Source organism: Hemicordylus capensis, chromosome 3 (genome assembly GCF_027244095.1).
Source record: "Hemicordylus capensis ecotype Gifberg chromosome 3, rHemCap1.1.pri, whole genome shotgun sequence".
NCBI classification, from domain to species: domain Eukaryota; kingdom Metazoa; phylum Chordata; class Lepidosauria; order Squamata; family Cordylidae; genus Hemicordylus; species Hemicordylus capensis.
The window spans coordinates 344182453-344201810 of NC_069659.1; the positions used below are offsets into that span (position 1 = coordinate 344182453).

At 42.5% G+C, this 19358-nt stretch overlaps 1 protein-coding gene across 2 annotated transcripts in view; it reads right to left on the reverse strand.

Moving 5' to 3' along the window:
• The window catches only part of CCDC39 (coiled-coil domain containing 39), a 48199-nt gene that overhangs the window by 23461 nt on the left and 5380 nt on the right, over nucleotides 1–19358 (reverse strand). For both annotated transcript variants that reach the window (XM_053305973.1, XM_053305974.1), the window contains exons 3-12: nucleotides 18785–18931; nucleotides 14858–15016; nucleotides 12079–12171; nucleotides 11850–11978; nucleotides 11130–11321; nucleotides 10155–10258; nucleotides 9247–9379; nucleotides 1929–2123; nucleotides 539–703; nucleotides 162–299 (exon numbers count right to left, since the gene is read on the reverse strand). In XM_053305973.1, the coding sequence (XP_053161948.1) occupies nucleotides 162–299; nucleotides 539–703; nucleotides 1929–2123; nucleotides 9247–9379; nucleotides 10155–10258; nucleotides 11130–11321; nucleotides 11850–11978; nucleotides 12079–12171; nucleotides 14858–15016; nucleotides 18785–18931 (1455 nt within the window). The remainder of the gene's footprint in view (nucleotides 1–161; nucleotides 300–538; nucleotides 704–1928; nucleotides 2124–9246; nucleotides 9380–10154; nucleotides 10259–11129; nucleotides 11322–11849; nucleotides 11979–12078; nucleotides 12172–14857; nucleotides 15017–18784; nucleotides 18932–19358) is intronic.

Genomic DNA, 19358 nt, shown 5'->3' on the forward strand with positions numbered 1-19358 from the left:
TCCCTACAATCTGAAAGCTAGACCCCAGTGTCCTCTGAAAACACAGAACAAGGAGCAAGTGGTAGACCATTATTCTTGCCAGAACTTTTTGTTTTGTCTTCCTCCTCCTTTCTTTTTTTAGGGGAAAAAGCCCTCTCACTTTGGAAAAGCCATTACCTTACCTGTTTATCTGCTCTGGCTTTTTTTAATAGCTTCTCTGATTTGTCAGTGAAAAGATTTAGTTCATCTACTCTGGTATTGAGACCAGCCATTTCTTCTCCAGTCTTATTCATAGCCAACTTGATAAAATGGGTGTCGCTCTAAAAGTGGGGGGAAAGTGTCATCATAGTGTCAATTTCTGGATCTTTGGGGTAAAAATAAAACATCACACTTGTCAGCCTGCAGCCGCTGGGACAAACATTGCTGCAGCCCCAATAAATTTCACTGTCCCAGAACTCCCCACTAAAAAATGAAAACAAGTTTTGGCCTCCCTCTTCACCTGCCCCGCCCCACCCATTTTGAGGGTGAAAGTTTAATCTCTGCTGAGCTTCCACATTACCTGAAGTTTCTGCTGCTGGGCTTGTAAAATAGTGTATGCCTGTCTCTTTTCCTCTACAAACTTTGAAAGTTCAGCAACTCTGGCTTCTAGTATTTGCCGCTCATCTGTGTTAAGCTCTCCTTTTAAGCGTGACAGCCTTCGCTCCACTTGCTGAATATAAAAATCCTGTTAAAAATAGTTTAAGCAAGAAATAAATTTAATAGGGTGGCTGAAAAACAAACAATTAGAGCGATTTCTATAAGTGCTAAAATATTAACACAAAAAAACTTCTGCTTTCGGACAGGCATCTAATTAAGTTATTGTTCTTTTACAATTGCTTCTGGCCTATAGGCCTTTTCGTTTGTAGACTGTCTTAAAATGGCTGGTGTGTGATGCTGGCTCCCAAGTAATCTGCTAAAAATATAACAAAGTGTCCCCAGCCCAGTTAGAGATTCTGCTCTAGGGAGGCTTACAGCTGAGTAGCAATCTTGCCACAACCAGTGGATGCTGATAGAAAGGGGTAAATTTTCAAAGTGGTGCATAGGGAGTATGCATATAAATCCTATTAGCAAATAACAGGATTTGTGCATGTTCATCTCTTGTATTGCTTCAAAAATTTACCCTGAAGCAGACATGGTTCAGAGGAGCCATAGCAAAAAGCTGATTTGAGAAAACATAAAACAGTGTTAAATGTATCTTCGTCAAAGTAAGTCACCCATTTATCTCAATGGAATTCACTCAGAAGGGATTTTTTTTCTTTTAAAAAACCAAGTTTCAATTATATCTCTGCAATTTACCTTCAAATAAACAGACGTTCTGATTGAAAAGGTAGAACAATGGCTTTATTCATTCAAACATTCATAAATATACTCCTACTTAACACTGGCTGACATCCTGACTAATGAAGCATGAACATAAAGAGCACCTCCAAGCACACAGAGGGACCATCCCTGCAACTCCATCAGTTTCTTTATGCACGTATGTTTGCGCAAGGGAGCCAACAGGTACATCTCTTTCCCTGCACTCCCCAAAACCTGATCCAGGGGAAATCTGCTATAGATATGCACGTAATTAGAAAAAGAATGAAAAAGCAATTGTAATATTTTAAGTATTGGAAGACAAGACCTATACTTTTTCAAATTCTCTCTTGCACTTTTATAGCAGATATCCCCTTACTGAAAATTATTTTAATTCTTAGCACTGTCTCCTTGGCTTCCAGTGCCTGGCTTTAAATACAATATATTACTCATAGTGGGAGGCAAAACTTTTAACAAAATTATAAACATATAATTTTTGTGACTGAATTAATCTTGCTATGATCCACAGCCAATTAGATGCAGGACGACTGTTTAGTTGCTTTTCAGATCTGTCTATCCACACACACACACACACACACACACTATTCCCTTGCCTGATTATATATGAGTTCCTGTTGCTTGAGTGTTTCTGCATCCAGCCGGCATAAGCGGCTGTACAGGTTTTTCATCTGTCCTCGGCGTCCATCAATTTCAGCAGTGATGCTCCTCTCCTTTTCCTTAAGTGTCTGCAACTCCTTTGTTTTTTTGAAGTGTGCCTCTCGCAGCTGCGCTGCCTGAACCTCTTTCTCCTGACAGCATTAAAGGTAAATAATATCAAGGCTGGATATGTCACTTTAGAAATCTCATTTCCAATTCTGAGAATATAACACGTAAACAAGGGTGTGGTTTTCAAGTTTAACAACATTTAAATTAATTATCTTAGGGCCTTGGATAGGTTTGTGCCTCTTTTGGGGTGTGCACCTCATAGAATTATTGGAGGGGTCCTTGTAGGCAGTCTAGTCCAACTCCCTGCTTGATGCAGGAAATTCAGTGAGAAGATCCCTGACAGATGCCTGTCCAGCTTCTCTTGAAGACATCCAGTGAGGGAGAACCTACCATTCCCCTGGGTAACTGATTCAACTGTTAAACTGCTCTTATTGTTAGGAGAAACTTTTTAATGTTCTACTGACATCTATTCTCCTGCGACTTACTGTATGTCCATTAGATCTAGTCTTGCCTTTACCCGTATCTATCTGATAGCCCTTCAGCTGTTTGTAGAGTGTATAATGTCTACCCTCAGTTTTCTCTTCTTGAGGCAAAACATACATTCTTCAGATTTTTCTCAAAGGGCTTGCTCTCCAGGCCCATTTTAGCTGTCATTCACTGAACCAGTTTCAATTTGTCTACATCCTTCATAAAGTATGGCACCCAAAACTGGATGCAGAACTTTAGATGAAGTCTCACTTGTCCAGAATAAAATGGAACTATTACTACTTGTGACTTGAAAACGACGGTTCTATTCATATAGCCAAAAATTGCATTAGTCTTTTTTGCTTCAGCATCACACTGCTGACTCATGTTCAGCTTGTGATTGAATGAAATTCCAAGATTTACACATGTACTACTGACATGCAGACATTCCCCATCATATATTTGGTGCCAGACCTTTGGTGTGGGCTGAGGCACCATATGTTATTTTATGGTTGCATAAGAAGCTGAAGCTGTTAAGAAGGCTTCTGTTGTTGAGTACTGGGTGAAGTTAGTTTACAATGTGTCTAGCCTTGTCTGGAGATGGGGAGAAAGAGGGGAGGGGTGTCCCTTGACTGTGGGGCAGTTATTCCGTGGTGGTGGGGAACAACAGAAGTAACGGCACATTAGCAGGCTGTTCCAGGGGAAGGGAAATCAGAAATATAATAGCTGTTTCCCCTTCTGGCTGTCCTGCAAGCTCTTTTACCTCGGGGAGCAGTGCCAACTACCCACAGAGCCTAACCTTGCTCCTCTCTCTGTAATGCCAGGCTAGTCCAGAATAAATCAGAAATCATCCATGATCTGATTATGAAGGGGCTGACCTGGTATGTATCACAGAAACTTGGTTGGGGAGGCTGGTGGCCCAGTTTGATCCCAGCTTCTCCGTCCAGGGTACTTTGTTGAGGAGCAGGTGAGAAGACGTGGGCGGGGAGGTGGAGTGGCTGTGGTCTATAAAAATAACTTCTCCCTTACCAGGATCCTTGTGATAAGTCTGACCATATCGAATGTGTGTCCTTAAGTTTGAGGACCAGGGATAGACTAGGACTCTTGTTGGTATACCGATCAGCCCACTGCCCAAGAGAGTCCCTAACTGAGCTGATGGACTTGGCATTGGAGTCTCCCAGGCTTTGTAGTGGTAGGGGTCTTCAGTGTTCGCTTCAAGACCAATTTGTCTCAAGCGGCTCAGGAATTCATAGCAGCCATGACAACTATGGGCCTATTAGGGGTGTGCACAGAACTGTATAGGGAGGTTCAGTTTGAATTCAAGCCAAAGTGCCGTTCCAATCTGAGTTGAACCAGCCGCCAGCTAAGTTTGTCTGGTTGAACTGGTTCGGTGGTTCAAGGGGGCTATGCTTGTAAAGCAGAATCCAGTGAGGATTCCCCTTTACAAGCACAGATGTGGGGGGGATCCTTCTAAAGCCCTTACTGGTCTGGCAGTGATTGTACCACCGCTCCTAGAGGGCTCCCAGCGCTACCCAGCAGCCCGCCCAGTGCAGTATATCAGAGCCACACTGCATGGCTGGATGGGCTGCTGGAGAGGGCCTAGGGGCCTCTAGGAGTGGCGGTACGGCCGCCAGACCAGTAAGGGCCTTGAGAAGCCTTAACAGGAAAGGTCGCCTAGAACCTGTTCAACCCAGCTTCTCGCACCGGTTCAACTGTGGAACTTCATGTCCGATACTCATGCAACCCCTAGGGGATGAACCATTTCCATCTTGTTCCATCCCCTCCTGCCAGCAGCTGGGTGCTTAGCATCCTCAAGAGCAATCACCCATTGTAAATATTCAATCTATCTAATGAACAGACCGGCCATCTAAGAGAAGAAACAATTTAGTTTTAAATGTGTATAAATTTTTAAATTCTTCATCCACCAACATGTAAAGTACAGTTAGCAATTACCATGACCTACTGAATAGGACATAATTCACTTTGACTGTAATGGAATCACATTTAGTTCCTTCTAATTTATTAAGATCTTAATAAACTTATTTTAACCATTCAAAGAAATCCTAAAATAAAGCCAGTGTGTTAAATAAGATTCATTCCCTGCAACTCTGCTTCCTACAGATACTGGGGAAGCGGTGGCAACCACTGGGGAACTGAAGCCCAAATGCGAAGAATGGGATTTTGAATGCATTATTCCCTGCCCATATCTTTTCACAGTGAATTAATAGATGTGGCAAACAGACACGCATGGCTAATTTTGATGGAAAGCACACTTCTGACTAACATATTGCAGACATTGTTCAAGAACAGTTCATCCTAGTTAAACTATCACCCCTAGGCTGCAGAACTGCTACGCTCAGATCAACTTGGGTTATCCGCCTCCTGTGAAAACAGAGAAACCCTGCAAGTGGTTTAGCTGCCCTAATAAGAGGGTTATAGATAATTTAATGCAGTCTGTAGTCAGGTTGTATCATTTCAGTGCGTTCTGTTTTCTGTATTATTTTTCTTTCTTTCTCTTTTAATTTTAAAAATCCAGAATCCCTAAAAATCCAGCAGAGTTTGAAGTGCATCCAGTTACTGAAAATCCAATCCTATGATCAGCATTTATGAGGACTGTGCCCCCTTATTAAACGCTGATTGTAGGATTGTCCTATGTCAATATAAGACCATGAGCTGGCACATCTAGGTTGTGTCACAAGCGAAATCATACTACAGATTGGCAGAACTATTATGCAAAAACACCATCTTCAGAAGACTGGCTACAAAACTAAGAGTGAGGTAGGGGTGGTTGGGAGTGTGGATGACTCAGCCACTCACTCAACTAGAGTGAGCTGTCCAGTCCACACAGGTGGCTTCTCTTGGCCTTGAGTATGTGTTACAAAAACATGAGATTGAATGATTGAGTCCTAACACTCCTTAGCTGGATGGGAAGAAAGGAAGGGCAGATTAAATTATTAAAACAGACAATTTTCTTTTCATAACACAGCCTGTATGAATTCATTATTATTCATTGTGTTACCCATCTTTCAGCCAGGTACTCTACTTACACACACACACACACACACACACACACACACACACACACACACTGAACCCTCAAATTATTAGTCAGTTACATGGCAAACTTTAGTCACACTTTAAGGGCATTCACATGACCAGCCAAAATGGGGTAGAAGCAGGAAAACCCGGGTTAAAAACCGAGGCTCCTGCAGAGCCACAGGAACCGCTCCACCCCGCTGCTCCAGAGCAGGGCTACTCTATTTTGTTTCCTCCTTAGTGTTAACCAAGTTAAGAGGGGGAAAGCCCTATGTTACCTCACAGCCCCAATTGTGTGTGTGATTGGGGCTGTTTGCAGCTGTTCCCAGCAACCCAGCTCCCTTCTAACCATCGAGTGCTGCCTATAGAGTGGCCAGGAAGCTGGGAGCTGCTGCACTGACGCAGGCAGCCTCTCCGGTGCCTGTGCAATGCATTGGGGGATACTGGAGGACTTCCTCCTCCAGATCCATACTGCAGAGATCTCTGCTGTGCCAATCGTGTGGGTAGGTGGCAGAGCACAGGCGAGGCTTTGTTTGTGTGTAGGGGGGAAGGTAGGTATAATCCTACCTTCTTCCTAATCCCAAGGATTTTGGTCGTGTGCACAACCTTCTTGACAAACAAATTTCTGGCAACTGTAAAAAAAAAAGTTACCAAAAAAACGTTGCTTTGTTCCCCCACCCTTTCCCTCTCCGGCAGCCTTTCGATTGTTGTTCTGCCCTCCCTAATTGCTCTGTCGCTGAGCAGCTGGACCAAACTTGCCCCTTTAGGTGAGTGAGAGTCACTTGAGGATTCCCCCCCACTTTCTGGCCCTTAAAAAGGTGGGCTGAGAGTTGAGGCCAATGGATTATTTTTGGGTCCTAGAAGGAAGATCCTTCTTCATTATATTGTTGTTGTTGCCTAGTAATTGGCTGTGCCTGGTACAGGTACAGATGTCTTGGGTTGTTCAAAGATGGGGAGGCGGGGGACAACTCTGGGACAGCTCTTCCAGATAGATATGGTGCTGGTAGGTCAGTGGGCTGTTACAAGGGAAGGGAACTCAGAAATAGGCCTACCAACTGTTTGACCTTGGAGAGCAGTGCAACTATAGGCCTACTTCAAGTGGTTTCTAGACCAATGCACGATGCTGGTCACATGCTCGATTAGGTCTTTTGTTCTGATTAGGGTGATGTTCCATGGGTGGGGACTCCTGTCATCTCCCCATTGTCATGGACGGATCACCATCTTATTAAGGTAGGACGTGCAGCCACAACCCACCTCTGCAGGGGCAAAGGACCCATTAGGTTAGTCCACCCAAGAAGGATCCAATAAGATTCCAAGGAGACTTGGAAGGGTTTGGAGTTGGCTCTGCTAATGATTCTGTTGATGCTATGGTGCAAACATGGAATAATGAACTAACTAGAGTGTTAGACACAATTGCTCCTAAGTGTCCTCTCTGACCTGCTTCAAAGTTAGCATGGTGTTCAGAAGAACTACGGAAGCTGAAGTGGCGAGGTAGACTAGAGCACAAGCGGAGGAAGACTCAGCATAAACCCAACAGATCACAACACAGCGCACTTAAGATGTATGCTCCGGTAGCATGAGCAGCAAAAAAGCAGTTCTTTTCTGCCTGCATTGCTTCCACAACTTCACGCCCTGCTGAGTTTGTCTAGGGTTGTGAGGGCACTAGTTTATAACCCCCTCCCTTGAATTTGAAACTGGAACCATCAGTCACTCACTGTGATGTTTTGAATGATTTCTCTGCGGATAAAATCTCTCGTATTCGGGCCGAACTGGATCCCACAGTTATTGCAGAGTCTGTTGTAGAGGTGTCACTTTCAGTTTGTGACTGCTGAAGTTTTGGACAAACAGCTTTGGACTATGAGTACTACAACCTGTTATCTTGACCCTTGCCCAACTTGGCTTATTTCATTTGGTAATCATATTATCAGAGAGAGTCTGGTAAATATTATAAATGCTTCTCTGAGGGAATGCAGGATGCAGCGTTCCCTCTAAGGTGTGTGTGTCTGCATGCACTCACTTTTTTTTGTCAGCTCAGTTAATTTTAGATTGTGCTCAGGCTGAATCAGGAAGGTCCCACTAGGAATGCACATGTGCACAGACTGCCTTGATACTGCCACTCAGAACAAAACTCTTTCCGCACACAAATGAAAAAAATTAGAGAGAACACTAGCAGGATGCCTCCTTGTCTTAAGAAGGCTATTATTAGACTCTGTTTGAGGAAACCTGCATTGGACCCCTTGGTGTTGGCGAATTACAGAACCATTTCTAATCTTCCATGATTGAGCAAGGTGATTAAGCGGGTGGTGACCTCTAAGTTCCAGGCAATTTTGGATGATGCAGATTATCTAGACCCATTTCAAACTAGCTTTGGTGTGGGCTATGGGGTTGAGACTGCCTTGGTCGGCCTGATGGATGATCTCCAACTGGCTATCGATAGAGGGAATGTGACTCTGCTGATCCTTTTGGATCTCGTGATGGCTTTCAATACCATTGACCATGGTATCCTTCTGGGTCTCTTGAGGAGGGGGTGGGATTGGGTGGCACTGTTTTACAGTGGTTCTGTTCCTACCTCTCTTGTAGATTCCAGATGGTGTCATGTGCAAAGCAAGAGTTAAAGTGTGGAATTCCAGAAGGCTCCATACTGTCTCCAATTCTTTTTAACATCTACATGAAGACACTGGGAGAAATCATCAGGGGATTTGGTGCAGGGTGTTATCAATATATTGACGCACCCAAATCTATTTCTTCATACCAACTTCATCAGGAAATGGTGCAACCTCCCTAAATGCCTGCCTGGAGGCAGTAATGGGCTGGATGAAGGATAACAAACTGAAGTTGAATCCAAATAAGATGGAGGTACTGACTGTGGGAGGTCAGGACCTGAGAGTTGGTTTAGATCTGCCTGTTCTGGATAGGAAGACCCTCAAGACATACCCTCTGAAAGATCAGGTACATAGCTTGGGAGTGCTCATGGATCCCAAACTCTCTCTGGTTTCTCAGGTTGAGACAGTGGCCAGGAGAGCTTTTCATCAGCTTTGGCTGTTAGTTACACCTATTTTTGGAGGTAAATGATCTTAAAACAGTACTCCATATGCTGGTAATTTCTAAGTTTGATGCACTCCATGTGGGGCTGCCTTTGTACGTAGTATGGAAACTACAATTGGTACAGAATTTGGCAGCCCGATTGGTCTCTGGGTCAACCTGAAGGGACCATATAACACTGATTTTGAAAGAATTGCACTGGCTGCCGATATGTTTCCCAACGAAATACAAAGTGCTGTTTTTCACCAATAAAGCACTTAATAGCTTGAGTCCAGGGTACTTAAGAGAGCACCTGTCATGAACCCTGTCACCTACTAAGATCATCTGGAGAGGTCTGGTTAAGATTGCCAGCTTGTTTGGTGGCAACCTGAGATTGGGACTTCTCTGTAGCTAACCTGGGGCTCTAGAATATGCTCCCTGTCAAAATAAGAGCATCTCCTTCTCTGTTTGTTTTTAGGAAGACCCTCAAGACATACCCGTTTCCTCAGGCTTTTAAGTGAATTTTAGTGTTTTTAATGTGTCTTATCTTTTGAGCTTGTTTCGTGAATTTTAACTGGTTTTATATCCGCTGTGTTTTTTAACTTTGAACACCACCTAGAGATACATATATCAGGTTATGGAGAAATATAATAGAAATATGATAGATAAAAGAATTGCCTTCACCTTTACACTTCTCTCTTTCTCTTTCAGTAGCTCTTCCATTCTGGTTGCTTTTTCTTCTAAACTCATTGCTTGTTCTCTCATAAATTTCAGTTTATTTGAAAGACCATCATTCTGGTCCTTAATAAAGATCATCCTAAACAGGGATTTATGTGGTGAAAAAGAGGAGAGAGATGGTTATACACAGATTGATCAAAAGCTGTTGAAGCAATACAGAATCAACACTCCTAACACAACTCCTCAAATTTAGCTCAAGTACATGTTACAGTAGAAAACACTATGTATACTAGTTAGGACCTTCTTGTTATCTAGGAAACATCCCAAATTCCAGCCATTATTTTGATTTTTTTTTAATGACAAAAAAATGAGATGTTAAATTAGATGGTTTGATCTCATTACCATATCATGCATTAAGATATTAATCAGACAAGTCATTTGAGGCTTTATTAAAACTGCAATCAAGAGATGGGTTTCCTCATGGTCAGCACACCAACCATTCTAGGGAAGTGGGTGGGGCATTGCAATAAAGATAGGTGATCCACCAACTGGCGCAGAGAAGGGAAAATGAGAGAGAGAAATAGTAGGCATGGAGATGGAGGGGACATTATTCAGGCCACACTGAGCCATGTGCTAGACCATATCCCAAGCAGCTATCTCTAAATTTCCATTCAGTTCATGTATATGGCTTTCTTCTGAGGACTGTCAGCCAATTGTTCTTATAAACATGAAGAGAATACACCCATTAATGACTTCAACAATCGTAAAGTGGCCATCACTGTGAACCTGTCCATGCTGTACTTGTTCAGCATCCTAAAAATCCTAGCTTCCATCATTGTTATTAATGTATTTAGAACAAATTGGTTTTTTTTAAAAAGTACACTAGCAACCACCTCACTATTTAAAATCCCTACCTTGAAGTTTTGTCCTGAATTTCCTTCTTAAGATTAGCTACTAAGTTTCTCATAGATTCTAGTTCAGAAGCAGTTCCATCCACAGTAGCTTTCAACGTGTCCAGCTAATAATTTAAGTGAATTTAAAGACAACATGTGAACGTATGAGTGATTCAAAGCACTTTAGGCATTTATAAAGTTCCTGTTTTCAGGCACTTCCCTGCCCCTTCCAAATACACACCACAGTAGTATCTGCATAACCCTCATAAGAGCAACAAAATGTTATTTTCTTGTTTTCTAAAAAAAAAACCCCAGTAGTTATATAGATTACTGTGATACAGAAAACCTAGAATGCAAAAAACTTATTTTAGTTAAGTACCCCTTTCATCTATATCTTTCTGCTTTTAATTTTATGTACATTTTCCAACTGGTTGCCCATTCAAAACCATTTTGCTCAAGAAAAAAAGATGGAATTGTGCTTTAGCCTGTGCAGTGTTGACCTTGTATCAGTCTATGAGGACTCCATGACTCCCGGGTACATATTCCTGGCAATGAACGGGGCTGTTGCAGGGAGCAGAAAGAACTAAAAATCACCTCCTGATCCTCTGCTCAGCACGCTACACTGTGGGGCAAACCTGCAAAACAGCTAGTATACGAGCTCCCTGTGATGGCAGAGCTTTTGCTCCATGCTTGTAGGGCTGAAGAGAATGTGGGCCACTGACCATTCAAACCGTTTTCTCACAATAAGCACTGAAGGGAAATGAGGTGCTTTCACTTATAGGGGAATCTCATTTTGCATCCAGCTCTAGAAATTTGTCTCCATTTCTGTAGGGCTGCGGAGCATAAACTATGCTGCATGGCAACCTGACTGAGATTACAGCATAATTCTGCTACTTTGATACAGGCAGACATTTTATTCCCAAGTGACACTAAATTGAGAGATTATGAATACTGCACATGCCAGTTTCAGTATTCGTTGTTACAATGTTAAATTACCTCATCCTGGAGCTGAGTTCGATTTGCCTCCTCTTTTTGATAATCTAGTCTCAGTTTGGTAGCTTGTCGATCGGCTACACCAATTCTCTTTTCGTACTCCACATTATTGCCACTCTCATTTGCCAGAAACTGGATCTTGTCTTTAAGCACGCTTTCTTTTGCTCGGATTGCCCTTCTTGCCTGTGCTAACAGCTAGCCATAAAAATGAAGCATGTTTACATGAAGCATGTTTAACAGCACAACCTGTTCAACAACCCCGTAACCACCAAAATGGATGATGAAGATGGATGAGTGTGTGAGTGCACGCATGCACAACATATTGTAACAGTTCACTATGATACATTATAGAATAAGACAGGCTATAAAATAAAACTCAGTTGTAAATAAGAGCAGAAGTGTAGATGCATACATGGTTCAGCTCATTAGTACATGGAAGTCCAGATGATATTCTATATCAGGGATTCTCAACGTGTGGGTCCCCAGATGTAATTGGACTTCAACTCCCATAATTCCTACCAAAGGCCACTGGGGCTGGGGATTATGGGAGCTGAAGTCCAATCACATCTGGGGACCCACACGTTGAGAAACCCTGTTCTATATCTTAATATAGGTAGATATGTCGGCAGTGCAATGCACATATTAACTCCAACTCTCAGCAAAAATACTCTTTATTGTGCAAAATTTCTTATACCTTTAAGAAAGCAAAACAAAATGGTTTACCAAAGCACACTGATCTATTTCTTGATCTCTTTTCTGCATTTGTTCTATGGTGCTTTCCCACTGTCTGATAAGTTCTTGTCTTTCATGATGAACCCTGCGGAAATCTTCAGCTGCTTTATCTAATTCTATCTGTAAAGAGATGTGGGATCCACTAGTAAAACATTTGAGATATAAGAAATGCTTACAATACTGCTGCATAATTAATTTTCCAACTGATCTGTGGACAAACCTGAGCAGCTAAGGTTTCTGTAAGCTCGTTGTCAAGAATTCTGCGTTTCTGATTAAACTGTACGGTCAGCATTTCTATCTGTAGAGTCAACACCTGAAATGAAAGGGTAATGAAACTTACTATTCTTTTAAACACTGAACATTGATCAAGTACAATTAGGATTTACCAAAGTATTACAATTTCTATATTTTAAAAAACAATGAGACACCAAGTTCTTATAATCCTAAACCTAGGAGGAACCCAAAGGTTTATCTAGTCCAGCTACACAGAGCTCTATGTTATGTATTTCTTAGAATAAGCAGAACATTTTGTCCAAATATCCAAGTCAATTTACTGTATGCCTCATAGTAAGAGTTAACATTGGGCTTTAATACTTAGGAAAAATAGTTCTAGTAGTGCAAGAGAGTATTTAAGGTATGTGTCCTAACCGATTGCACAGCTGATTTCCCAACACACACACACTTCTTATTTATTTATCATGTTTTTATACTGCCTGATATCTACATCTCTAAGCGGTGTACAAAATTTTAAAAACACAGAATACACAAGACACAATAAAAAGTACAAAACAGTTATTAAAACAAATTATTAAAATTAATTCTAATTAAAAGCTTACAAGAACAGGAAAGTCTTGAGGATCTTCTTGAAAGCAAACAGAGAAGGAGATGCTCTTATTTCAGTAGGGAGCATATTCCAAAGCCCTGGGGCAGCCACAGAGAAAGCCTGGTCCTGAGTCACCACCAAAGGAGCCAGTGGCAACTGGAACTGGAACTCTCCAGAAGATCATAAAAGGTGGCAGGGTTCATGACAAAGGAGGCACCCTCTTAAATAGCCTGGACCCAAGCCGTTAAGGGCTTTATAAGTAATAACTAGCACTTAGTTTTTCACCCAGAAAAATATTGGCAGCCAGTGCAGTTCTTTCAAAACTGGTATTATAGTTTTGTCCTTCGTGTTGTCCCAGAGACCAACCTTGCTGCCACATTTTGTACCAATTGTAGTTTCCGGACTACATACAAAGGTAGTCCCACATAAAGTGCATCACAGTAGTCAAACCTGGAGGTTACCAGCATACGGACCACTGTTTTAAGGTCATTTACCTCTAGGAATGGACATAGCTGACATATCAGCCAAAGCTGATAAAAAGCACTCCTGGTCACTGTCTCAACCTGGGAAACAAGGGAGAGCTTTGTGTCTAGGAATACTCCCAAGCTACATACCTGATCTTTCAGGGGGAGTGTAACCTCATCCAGAACAGGCAGAGCATACTCATATGGATTCAGTCTCAGTTTGTCATCCCTCATCCAACCTATTACTGCCTCCAGGCAGGCATTTAGGGAAGATGTGCCATTTCCAGATGAGGTTGGCATGGAGAAGTAGATCTGAGTGTCACCAGCATATTGATAACACCCAGCACCAAACCTCCTGATGATCTCTCCGAGCAATTTCATGTAGATGTTAAAGAACACTGGAGACAGTATGGAGCCTTGTGGAACAACAGTCTCCAAGTGACACAATTTGGAATCTACCAAACAGTGCCACCCAATCCCACCTCCCTCAGGCAGTCCAGAAGGATACCATGGTTGATGGTATCGAAAGCTGCAGAGAGATCCAAAAGGATCAACAAAGTCACACTCCCTCGGTCGATAACCAGTTGGAGAGGATTCATCAGGCTGAACAAGGCAGTCTCGACCCCATAGCCCAGATGAAAGCCAGTTTGAAATAGGTATAGATAATCTGCATCATCTGCCTGGAGCTGAGAGTCCACTACCTGCTCGATCACCTTGACCAACCATGGAAGGTTAGAAACAGGTCTGTAATTAGCTAATTTCTTCTCAGAAATTCCTTGAAATCATTTTGACGCACTGAAAACAAGGCATTTCCTATGGATCAAACAAAGGATGTGCACAAGCCATCCGTGCAGGCATGGGCAGGGAGCAGCTCCCTTAAGCAGCAGGTAAGCAGGTCCTTACCTGCTCTGCTGCCCCTCCACCATTTTTCTGAGAGTGGCACTCACTCAAGCAAAGGCCATGTGCAGCTGCAGCGCTGTTCCCAGCAGCCTGCGTGGGCCGCGGCAGCACACACATGGCCAGTGCACATGCACGACGCCCATGTGCATGCCAATGCCACACGTGTACACTGCAGGGAACAGTGCTGCAGCTGTACACGGCCTTTGCTTGAGTGTGCACGCACACTGAAAAGCAGCAGAGCAGTAGCAGAGCAGGTAAGGACCTGCTTTTCTCCTTAAGGGAACTGCTCTCCGCCCCACCAAACTGGTTCGGCTGCGGGTGCCTGAGCTGGTTCGGCGCTTCCCAAAGGAGGTGCCAAACCAGCTCATGCACATCCCTTAGCCAAACCAGGTATGACTCATAAAACATATGGCATGTGACTCTTTTTTGTTTTACTTTCCTGCATCTCTGGGAGGCTCCAAATTTGATCAGAGCAGCAGCATGGTGAAGTGCTTAACCCTTTCCCTATGGGTCACTTTCTCAATCAAAACCATGCCTCTTCTTGCTTTTTTCCTCACAGGGGAAAACTCCAAGGAGCTCAGGGTAGTGTACATTGTTCTCCCTGCTCCATTTTATCCTTGCAACAACTCCATGAGGCAAGTTAGGCCAAGGCACCCAGTGAACAAAGCAGCTGAATGGGGATTTGAGCCCAGCTCTCCACAACTCTAGTCCGAAACACTAGCCATTACATCCCACTGTCTTGTAAAACGTAGTAATATGGATTTTCTGCTAAAAACACATGACTTTTTTTAAAAATATATATATATACATACTCGTAATTTGCCATCATCTTGCTGTACATATTTCTGGATCGTAACAGCATCATTGTCTTTACGAGCGGACTCTTCCAACCAAGCCTCCAAAGCTTGTTGGTCCCAGTTCATTTGACATCTTAAGGTTTCCAGCTTCTGAGTCACTTTGAAAATGTTATTCTAATAATGGAAGAAAAAGGAGGGAATTCAGAAGACACAATTAAAATCCGTACAAAATCATATTCATACAAGATTGGCATGCCTCTTACATTTACAACTACATTTGCTCAGCCAAGGCTACAACCTGCAAACATCCTGAGCTTAAACAATGCTAATAAGCTTTGTATATTGTGCAGTCTTCCATCTCTTTTCTTACAGTAATCTCAAATCCTGCTGAAGTGAATGACGTTATCTGAAGGCCGTGAATGATGCCTTAGAGGGTGATGGGCCCCTTTTGTGATAGCTTGTTTTTATGACAGAGGGTGAACATCTTGGAAAGACGTTGATACCTATTACTGCTTCCAAGAAAAATAAGAGGGCTGGCAAGCTGCTCTTAAATCATTGCTGTATCTGTGTCTTTTGCGGGAGGTAATAACGTATTTTATTTATTATGACGGGGATTCAAAGACCTGCTTATGAACATAGAAGAGGCTTGTGCTAGCCCAACTGAATGTTGTACTTCTTTGAGCAGTTGACTCATATCACTAACTGCTTTGGAATCTGTGCTTGATTTTAGTTTGCAGGACTGCTGTTCAAGAAAAATCAAGTCTAAAGATCTCTTGGCCTCATGAGATGAACTTTGTAGTTCTTTGGAGCCTAGTCTGCATTTTTATCTCAATTAAGTTTTTTAAAGCCCAGGACAGGTTACAACAAAAATCGTAATATTGTAAAAACATTTACAGCTAAGATAAAATATCAGGATAGCATACTAATTTTAAGTATAAAGCTATCTGCTGCCCAAGATCCATGCCCAACACCAAGCGTGATGAAAACACTGTCTAAACTTGGGGGGAGGGGATAGGAACAAGACCTTCCAAAGGTTCCCCCGCTCCAAGGTAAAATGGGGCAGTTACAGATTACAGGAAGAAAATGCCTTCCTTCCCTGATATATTTAGAAACACAAGTGATAGGCCATTTGCACACCTGTTTCTAATATGGTTGCATACAGTGATTTGGTACTAACTCAACAAATGTAAGCAAGAATGTAAATGCAGATTTGGCATTAGCCGTATCAACCTGAAAGTGGAGTATGCATGTCTGGCAAAAGAGCAAGGAAGAGAGCAGAAGACAGCATAGCATTCCTAACTTTGTTTAGGAGATCAGGCAGTATTACGTCTGTACTAGCCCAATGTGGGAAGTGAGATAATACAACTGGAAGGGCAATATCCTTTAATAATAACCAATAAGTAACCTAGAAGCTGACCCAATAAAAAGTACTGCATTACTGTCTTTCAGCAGTTGCTTGACTGCAAGCAAAACTAAAGAAACAAGAAAGAATTGATCTCACAGTAAGAAAATATATAATCATTTTTATTTTGTTTAAACCAACTTTTAAGAAGTGGCAAAACTTTAGTATGCGCAGGAACGACTGCTGGCACTGCGAGTCAAGCTGCTTGTTATATATAAGCCCACGTAACCATAGCCTGGCAGCTTTTTAAAAGCCACTTCAGGAGGAAGAAACTGTAAGCAGTGGAGAAGCAGCAGGGGAAAGGGGGAGCTTAACATTTCCCTTGCCTGCAGTCCTATTTTAGTCATTTAAGAGATTTAATATCTAGCCCTTTAGACAAACAATCTCACAAGCTGGCTTACAAAAATAAGGTACAAAATGCAATAAAAGGCAATCCAGTAACAACATCCATACACAAAGAGGCTGTTCTCATGAGCAGCCAAGACAGGGCTCAAGCAGCCAAGCCTGAGAGAACCGCCAGGAGCCACATGGCTCCTGGCGGCGCCTCGGCAGCAAACCAAGCTGTGAATCCTGGCTACTAAATGAGATTAAGGGAGCGAGTGCTCCTTAACCCTGTTTAACTGGCCGTGTGTCAGCGCCAGCTGCTTTCAGTCGGCACTGAGATACTGAGGGGCACCTGCCTGTCGCCAGGGGGATACCCACAATGCACAGTGCACTCGTGCAGTAATACATTGTGAGATTTCTGTGGTCCGGGACGACGCACCCCAGCCCTCACAACTCCATGTGGCCTGGGATAGCCGTACATCATCTGGGTGTGCGATCTGCACACCCAGCAACTGGGACCCAGTTGTCTGTGGGGGAGGTAAGCTTCTGTAACCTTCCTCCCTGCACATCCTCCCACAGACTGATCATGAGAAAGGGCCCAAAATCTTCAACAGCCACAACAGATAAGAAGCCAGCAGCAATTACAGAATATTAAGCTACATCAATTGAAAGCCACATTTTTAAAAGATACATTTTAATGCCTTTTCTAAACCAACTAAGGTGTAGCCTGGCAAATATCCCAGTGAGGGAGTTCCATTACTGCAGTGCCACCACTGAAAAAGCCCCTTTACTGGTCACTGTCAAATGTACATAAAATGTTGGGCCAGAGAGCAGGACTTGCAAGGCTGATAAAACTCAGGCAGGTTCATAGAAGCACAGGGGGCAGTCCTCAAAACTGGGCTCAAAAGCAAACTAGTAACCAGTATCTCTGCTTCAGATCTCCTCCCAGAGTTTTTTCTCTCTTCATGGGCTTTTCACATGCATGTTTACATGTACTTTAGACATAGTAGACAACATCCAGATGAGTTAATCATGACTAAGCACCATTAAAATAAATCAGGCAAGTTAGTCATGACTAACTTAAGTCCCACTAATGAGACTTAGAGTGGGTTCACACATAACTCGGAACCTGAGGTTCCCCCAGCCTGAGATCTGGAGGGAACCTGAAGTTAGTGCTGCATACGATCACATATCTCAGTTTGCTGGAGGTAGCTGGGTTGAGTCAGAGGTACACCCCCTGTCTGGGCCTTGCAGCGAGGCCCTCGATGCAACCCACCCTGCCTTGTGCTGCTATTGGTCCAGATGGCAAAGGGGGCGGGCTTGCCTGGAACAAACCAGAAGTTCATGAAGAGCATTGGTTCAGACTTAATGTGCAACTCAGCAGGAGTAGAACATAAGAAGCTGCCATATAGCGAGTCAGACCATTGGTCTAACTAGCTCAGTATTGTCTACACAGCCTGGCAGCAGCTTCTCCAAGGCTGCAGGCAGGAATCTATCTCAGCCCTATCTTGGAGAAGCCAGGGAGGGAACTTGAACCTTCTGCATGCAAGCAGGCAGGTGCTCTTCCCAGAGCAGCTCCATCCCCTAAGAGGTATATTTTACAGTGTTCACATGTGGTCTCCCATTCAAATGCAACCAGGGCAGACCATGCTTAGCTAAGGGAACAAGTCATGCTTGCTACCACAAGACAAGCTCTCCTCTCTAAGCACTTGGTTTGGCAAGACAACTTCAAATCTTGGTTACACATCTCAGTATGAGGACCCAAGTGAAGCTCAGGATCCTGCCTTGATGTGGGTTCAGCCAGCAACCAACAAGTCTTTTATCAACTTAGCAAGTAGGTTCCGTGTTATGTGTGAACCCACCCAAAGTCATGATTAACTCATTTTAAATGTTGTCCATTAAGCACAGTTTGTCCTTAAGTAAACACACAAATTGCTAAGATCAATCATTTAGTACAAATCCATGGTTAGACCAAGAGAAGTGGATGGATAACCACTTTAACTATATATTGCTTTAAGATTTTAAAAAACAGCATAAAGATTTGCATTATTAAGACAGTGTAGAAAGAAGAGCAGCAGGATTAGTAAATGTTCCCATGTAATATCTTTCATTTAATTAAGCAACACTGCTCACTGCAAAAATAGCAGTGGAAATAGATTCCCTCTTTGGCAAGATATTGTTAACATATATGATGAAATATACTTCTTGAATCATACTTCTTGACTATTTTTCTTCTCTCTTAATGAAACCATCTCATTCTCCAGTCTTTGAATCTCACTTTTCAGGCGCCCCACTTCTCTCTCTGCTAGGGCTTTAAAATGCTGCTCAGTTTCAATTTCATTCTCTCTGGCTCTGAAAAGAGACTAAAAAGAAAGTTTGCAAGGTTAATGAGCACAGATAATTAACTGGCATATTTTGTTTGTTTTGCTTTTCAAAAGGGAATTATAAAGTTAAAAATGGATTTAAAATTATAAAACAAAACTAAGGATTTCCACTGGTACTGTATGAATATAGACCAACTCTATCAACAGGTATTTAGACTATAAAAGGTATAGATTTTGTATCAGAAGAGATCCAACATTCTCTATCAAACCAATTTTCTATAGGTAGCTATCTTAGTGACACAAAATTCTTAGATGAGATTTTGAATCCATTATTTTGCTATTCTGTAGCCCAGAGAGGAACAAGAATAATTATACTATATTCACATAGATCCCTCTCATCGGTTTGGAACTTGTTTGATCCAGAAAGCATGCCTTCAGTGAAGGTCTTACTGTTTTGAGCTGATAT